Source organism: Microtus ochrogaster, unplaced genomic scaffold (genome assembly GCF_000317375.1).
Source record: "Microtus ochrogaster isolate Prairie Vole_2 unplaced genomic scaffold, MicOch1.0 UNK139, whole genome shotgun sequence".
Lineage (NCBI taxonomy): Eukaryota > Metazoa > Chordata > Mammalia > Rodentia > Cricetidae > Microtus > Microtus ochrogaster.
This window is the reverse complement of record NW_004949237.1, coordinates 18,925-26,668: the sequence shown is the minus strand read 5'-3', so window position 1 is coordinate 26,668 and position 7,744 is coordinate 18,925. Positions and strand designations below refer to the sequence as shown.

The 7,744-nt window shown below is 40.0% G+C and overlaps 1 protein-coding gene across 1 annotated transcript; it reads right to left on the bottom strand.

Annotated features, from left to right (window-relative positions):
• Positions 1–2,293: 2,293 nt before the first annotated feature.
• LOC101999147 (vomeronasal type-1 receptor 90-like) lies at positions 2,294–3,241 on the bottom strand. The gene has a single exon (XM_005371923.1). It carries the CDS (start codon positions 3,239–3,241, stop codon positions 2,294–2,296), a length of 948 nt encoding a protein of 315 aa, XP_005371980.1.
• Positions 3,242–7,744: the final 4,503 nt, after the last annotated feature.

Genomic DNA, 7,744 nt, shown 5'->3' with positions numbered 1-7,744 from the left:
GAGGAGGGGGAGGGAAATGGGAGGCTGGGAGGAGGTGGAAACTTGTTTTTTTTCCTTTTCTCATTAAAAAGTAAAGAATTAAAAAAAATAGTCTAATGTGATGGTGCGTGCTTTCATTCCCAGCACTCAGGAGGCAGAGGCAGACAGATCTCTTAACTCCCAGGCCAGCCTGGTCTGCAGAACGAATTTCAGGAAAAGCCAGGGCTATATACAAAGATTCTGTCTCAAAAAACAAAATGAAGCAAAATCATATAAAGTAAGCATTTTTGTTGTTTAATTAATAAAAATTTTTATTAATTAAATGTATTCATTTATTTTACATCCTGATCACATTTCCCCCTCCTTTCTCACCTCCCTCTCTCTCCTTCCCATCCCCCTTCAATCCACTTCTCTATTCCTGTTCAAAAAGGGTCAGGCCTCCCATGGGTTTTAAAAAAGCATAGCATATCCAATTGAGGTAAGACTAAGCTCCTCCCCTTGTGTTAAGGCTGGTCAGGGAAATCCAGTATGAGGAACAGGTTCTCAAAAGCCAGGCAAAGCATTCGGGACAGTCCCTGTTTCCACTGCTAGGATTCCCACAAGTAGATCAAACTATACGACTATCGCACATATGTGGAGGGCCTAGTTATATGTCACACATATGCAGGCCCCCTAGCTGTAGATCCATACTCAGTGAGCTTCTATGAGCCCTGACTAGTTGTTGCTGTGGGTTCCCTTGTGAATTGTGAGGTCCTTGAACACCCTCCCCCCTGGCTTGTACAATCCTTCCTCCTCTTCAGCAGGATTTCCTGAGCTCAGTCTAATGCTTGACTTTGGGTCTCTGTATCTGTTTCCATCAGTAGCTGGATGAAGATTCTCTGAAGAAAACTGGGATAGTCTCCAGTCTACGAATAGAGTAGAATATCATTAAGCATCATTATATTGACTTTTTTTTTCTCCAATTGTGTTTGCTTCTATCCTAGGTCTCTGGACCATCCAGGCTCTGAGTGCTGGCACTCCAGATGGTGTTGGGGGTGGGCTCACTCTGGTGGTAATGTGTCTGAGGCTGGACTAGTCATTGATTGATCACTTCTTCATTCTCTCCCCCCCCCAATCCCCTCACATCCCATAATCAGGACAGACTGTAGGGTATATGCCCCAAACTGGTATATCTGGGTCATGAGGTGGATCAATTCCCAATTTTCTGAGAAACTGCCATATTGGTTTCCAAAGTGAGTATAATTAATTAATTAATTTTACATCCTGATCAAAGTTTTCCCTCCCTCTTCTCCTCCCAGTCCCTATGCCCCTGTGTCCCTGTGTTTCCTATCTACTGCCCCTTCATTTCTGTTCAGAAAAGAGCTGGCCTCCCATGGGTATCAACAAAACATGGCATATCAAATTGCAATAAGACTAAGTACCTCTCCATGTATTAAGAGTGGGCAATGCAACCCAGTATGAGAAATAGGGTCTAAAAAGTCAGCAAAAGAGTCACAGACAGCCCCTTCTCTCACTGTTAAGAATCCCCCAAGAAGATCAAGCTACGCAACTGTGACATATATGCAGAAGGCCTTTGTCAGTCTCATGCAGACTTCCTTGTTGTTAATTCAGACTCTGTGAGGCCCCATGAGCTCAGGTTAATTAAATTTGTGGGCTTTTTTGGTGATGTCCTTGACCCCTCTGGTTCCTAAAACCCTCTCTCCATCTCTTCAGCAGGATTCACTGAGTTCAGCCCAGTCAGAATATCAAAATGAAAAAAATGTTCGAAAAGTCTGTCCTATCTGTCTGTCTGTCTGTCTCCTTGTATGTGTGTAGGACCATGTGTACAAAATATGTGTGGGTGTCATGGCACTCACACAGAGTTCAACATGACCACGTTTTGTTTTAAAATTTATTTATTTTATATGCATTGAAGTTTTCACTTCATATATGTCTGTGTGAGGGTGTTGGATCCAATGGAACTGGGGTCACGAACAGTTATGAGCTACCATGTGGTGCTGGGAATCAAACCCTAGACTTCTGGATGAGCAGTCAGTGTTCTTAACCTATGAGCCAACTCTCCATCCCCAGACTACTTTTTTTTTATAGCAAGGTCCAAGGTATTATAATTTAAGTTGACAGTAAATACAAAAATTAAAGAAATGGTATAAATGTAATTTTTACTGAGACAAAATATAATCTAAGATTTGAAAACGTACAACTTGTGTGAATTCTAACATGGACCATATAAAGGATCAAGAGCCACACAGCTTCCAACTTATCACATACATAATTAAAGAGATTTATTTGTAGAATAGGACATCTGGCCTTCATATCATCCACCAAATGCTCTTTGAAAACAAGTAATTCTCAATACTGATAAAGAAGAAATAAACTGCAAAATTATTTTATTATTGCTCATCAGTAAAAATGGGCAGAGAGTGGGGTAGAACGATGACACAATTACAATAATTACCCCCAATGTTGGTATTGTTTCATGTGAATACAACCCATAAAGGGTGATGAAATTGTTCAACCAGTAAAAGATCACAAAACAGCTCACCAGCAGCAAGATGCTGTGAGTGGCTCTGAGCTCAGGAGATTGCTGGCTGGAGAGGCTTTGGCTACGGAGATACTGGGCTCCCTTGCGATGTTTGTAAAGGAGAGTCACCATGTAGAAACTGGTCAACATCATGATGGTCATAAAGAGAGCATCTCCTGTTATGATAACACTCAGGAATAATTCCTTAGTGCGGAAAACGGTTAGTCTTATTTTACAGAAAACATGATAATACCCATCACCAACATCAGTGTAATTGATTTTAGCTACCACAGTCTCAATGATGTGCACATATATGAGCAGGTTGATGAGCCAGGCAAACAGGAAGGAGCAACAAGTCCATGTAGAGAGTTTAGGCTTAAGCCATGTCCACTTAGAGTTACTGGGAATGATGGTGATGGCTTGGAACGTGCTTAGAATGGAGGTAGTGCAGATGGACAAACCCCGGGTGACTCTGAACACATATAAAACTGCCTTACAGCCGGCATCATCCAGAAAGTGTCTGACTCCAAAGGATGACATGATATATGATATCATAGCAAATATGACTGTCAACATATTGACAAGCACCAGGTGCATGAAAATGTGATCGATAGGTCTGCTAAAGCGGGATCTGACTAAGAAGCTGTACACATACAGCATGAAGAGCAGTGAGTTCCCTATGACACCCACACAGAGCTGGGATACGAGGAACCCCTGCAAGATGGTGTTGCTTAAAGACATCACCTCAGTGATGTTTTAGATATTATTAGGCTTGTCAGGCTTTCACTGAAATCTAAGTGGGTTCAATTATAACTAATTACATCCTGATGTTTGTGGGGAAATATACTGATTGACACTTCAGGAGGAGAGAAGGTTGGAGAAATGTCAAACTCCTTTGTTTCTCAGGTCCAGACTTGGTACCTCCTGGAACTATATTCCAGGGAATCTTGAGAACATCAGAGGACAGAAGGTGTTGAAACAGTTGTGCTTAATGCAAAAATCTTCTGTGTGCTGTTATATTAAGTGGCAGGATCTGTTAATAGGCGGAAATGCAAATTTGCATGTCATAGGGTTTTTATTCAGTAGCTCATCTTGTGTATTTTAAAAATCTTGTTTGAAAAGTCTGATCTTTCCCAAGAATACTGTGTAAAACAGAGAGAGTAACATGAATATTTAAACATCTTTACAGTTTCGATTGCATGCAACACTCTCCCAAGGTATTTATCTTCATATTCTCAGTAAAGGGGCTGTAGAGTTGGCTCAGCAGTTAAGAGCACTAGTGGCTCTACTAGACGACCCAGGTTGATTCCTTGCATTCACTTGGGGGCTCACTACTGTTTTTAACTCCAATTTTAGAGAATCTGATACCTTCTTCTGGCCTCTGTGGGCCCCAGACATGCACATACCACACATACATACATGTAGGCAAAACACTTGTACACATAAAAGAAAAGAATAAAAACATTTTCCCCCAAAAGTATATTCTCCACTTGGGTTTTGTTTCTGAGTCCAGTCTTCTGTCACTAGCAAATTTCTGAAGCAGTTTAGAAGCTCGGTTCCCTGTGAAGAGCTCCAGAACACACAGGGACAGTTGCTGTTAAACGTGTCCCAGTGTTGACCACATTCTCAGAGAAATATATTTTCTGTCACCATTTCTATTATTTGCCAGGAAATGAACAGAACTGCAGGTCATCGTGTTATGTGAAATAAGGCAGTCTAACACAGGTAAACACCATATATGTGCTCACATGTGGAATCTGATAGAGAAATTTACAGACCCAATGGGAGACCCTTAGCCATGTGTAAGCAATGGAGGTTGGAGAGTGATACAGATGTAAGCCATGGGAGAGTATAATGAAAGTCACGTTTGTGGATGTGTGAAAACGTGCAAATGTGGTATTTGTCAATAAGGCTTCATAAAGGCTCAATAAATTATCAACAATAACAAAAACCAAATTGGACTACAGAGACTAAATGTGTAGCAAGGAGGGTGCTTGTTTGTTCCCGGCTGCTTCTCCCTGAAATAATCACACCGAAACTGTATTAATCAAATTACTGCTTAGCCCATTAGCCTTAGCTTCTTATTGACTAACTCTTACTTATTAATTTAACCCATTTCTATTAATCTGTGTATCACCATGTGGCTGTGCTTTACTAGCTAAAGTTTTGTCTGGCTCCAGCTACATGGCTTCTCTTTCACTCTGCCCTCTTTTCTCCCAAGCATTCAGTTCTGTCTTCCCCGCCTATCTCTGTTCTACCCTATCATGCCAAGCCAGTTGTCTTTATTCATTTATGGTAATTACAGTATACAGAGGGGAATCCCACATCATAAACGTATGATTTTTCTATCAGATTTCGATGTAGCATATATCATCACTCAAGCATGACATTCCAGCTACCTGTTATTATATCCATGATTTAAGAAAAATGCAAACAGGTCAGAGGTCATTGTTAGGTACAATTACATTGTGTAAATGCTGATGAGCACATAACTCCAGTTCTCATGGGAACATTAGATATTTGCTCTTTACTACATTGCACATGCTGTATGAGATTTAATGTTAATGAACATGTAGACATTTTAGGTGGAAAAAGAATGACAAAGGAGCTGGGGAGATGTTGGCTCAGTGGTTAAGATAACTTGGGTTCAGTTTGCAGCATCCACATAGCTGCAAACAACCATCTGTAATTCCTGTTCAAGAGGATTTGGCCTCTCAGGCACTGCACACATGGTTGCAGATATAACGCAAGCAAAACATCTGGACATAAAATGAAAGAAATGGCCAAGCAGTGGTAGCACATGTCTTTAATCTCAGTATTTGGGAGGCAGGCACAGAGGCAGACAGATCTCTGAGTTTGAAGCCAGCCTGGTCTACAGAGTGAATTCTGGGACTGTCAGGACTACACAGAGAAACCCTGCCTTGAATAAACACATACACAAATCAACCAATAAATAAGTAAATGGAATGACTTGGTGGTCACAATGGGAGTGGGTAGGAGGTTGTGATGGGTCTAAATCATCCAAACATATTGTATAAATGTATGAACATTTCAGAAGATGGATAAAAATAGTAGTAAAATGTTTTTCAACTAACCAACAGAAATATGTCATCTTAAATAAATAATACCACACAAGGATACTGATAAGGAAACAGAATTACTTTCTTAAGCAATCCCATGTCTTTTTTACATTCAAATTGTATTATTTATCTTTTTATTAATGTTAAATATATATATTTTTGCTTTTGAAATTATAAGATAATTACATCAATTCACCTTGCCTTTCCTTCCTCCATATCCTTCCATGTATCCTCTCTCTTTCTCTCATTCAAATTCATGGCCTCTTTTTTTTTTAATTGTTGTAATCGGCATTCATATAAAGTATGTATTGTCGTGGTCTGGGACCATACTGCACCATAAATTATTTCTCTGGACCAGTGGAGAGGCATGAAAATAAAGACACAACTACATCATTTTATCAGGATGAGTTTTCAGGGGTGCCTCATCAAATCCTGAGTTCACATCCTGAAAATTCACCTGTGTTTATTCTCCAAACAGCTTTTATACCAAAACATAAACTGAGGAAAAATTCATTAGCATTCTGTTTCCTACGTGGCCAGGTGAATGATTTTGGTTACATCCACACCAAGCAGACCAAATTAACTCCTCTTTCCAGGTGATCTCTCAAATTTACAAAAACAATAGAAGCAGAGCAACATTAGATATACTCACCCTTTGTTTAGGATGGCTTCAGTGTGGAAGGCAAGGTGACCACCTCTTGTGTGGCCAGATGCAAACTGTGGCCTAAGAATCTGGCCGCCAAACAATGTAAAAATATGAGCCTGTATAATATGGCCCTACAATGTATGGAATTGCTAAGTACATAAATAAGACCTTCTCAGTCTATATAATGTTACTTACGTGTATGTTTTCAGGACTGACCATTTGGTGTTGGACAACCAATTGCTGTGCTCTTCACTGGGAAGACTATTCTTTCCATTCTCAGCATTCCTTACATTTCCATGTCTTTCATTATAGAAAATTTAAATTTGGGTACTGTTAGGATTCAGGCATCTGTAGTGACCTACCACAGGGGTCCTGAAGGAAACGTCCTCAGCTGCAGCTACTAGAGCACCCTTGTGTATATTTGCTATGTTTCCTTTAAACGGTGGCTCTTGCCCACCTCCTTCTCTTTCTCTCCCTCTCTCTCTTCTGCTACATTTGACCCCTGAGACCACCCTCTGAACCCTTCTCTGTCCTCTTTTCTGCCCCCTCTCTCTCCTCTTCCAATAAACCTCCCATGAAAACCCTGCTGTATGGCATTTTTAAAAATTTTACAGGTATAGAAATACTATGACATGTAACTCTATACAGAATATCAAACTTAGAAAATTACAAAGCAAAAGCATACAATGGGATATTTCAAGAAGACAAAACTAACAGACATGAAAGTAATAGCATTTAAGTGGTCTGAGTGAGACCACTTATATAACACACACACACACACACACACACACACACACACACACACACACATTTAGGACAGGGTCTCTCAAAGTATCCCTGGCTGTCCAGACTATGTAGATCAGACTGGTCTCATACTGGCTGCCTTTGACTCCTGAGTGCTGTGGTTAAAGGCATGTTCCAGTATCCCTGGTCTTGAGATCATTCATATCTTTAAGACAGGTAACTCTCATAGCACAATCACCACAAATACAGATCTGTCTCTACCAGACACACAGGATGCGGGTGATAAACAACACCGAAAGTCATAGCTCATTTTGGGGAAAATTTTCCCTTTTCTGCAGTAATTATGAATTTTAGAGAAATTACACAAGTATTTCTCAGTACATTGAAAACAGAAATCACATATTAGTTATTATGTAATGAATAACCTTATCATGAAAATGAATTACAGGACTGGGGAAATGCCCTTGACTCTAGTTTCAGGGATCTGACACCTTCACACAGATGTATGCACAGGCAAAACATGAATACACATGAAATAAAAGTAAATTAGTTATTTTTAAGTAATTTTTAAAGGGAAGGAATTACAGAGTCCCTGTGACAGGAATATGTGTGGATAATGGTTGAGAGGTTTGAAGATGCAATGACATTAAGAGAAATTAAAAATGGACCCTGAGGTAGGGCATTGAATCCAAAGACCAAAGCAGAGTAATAGGAAACAACTGAGCATGAGACGTGAATCTAAAGTCAGTCCTTGTAGAGACAGCATCAGGATTC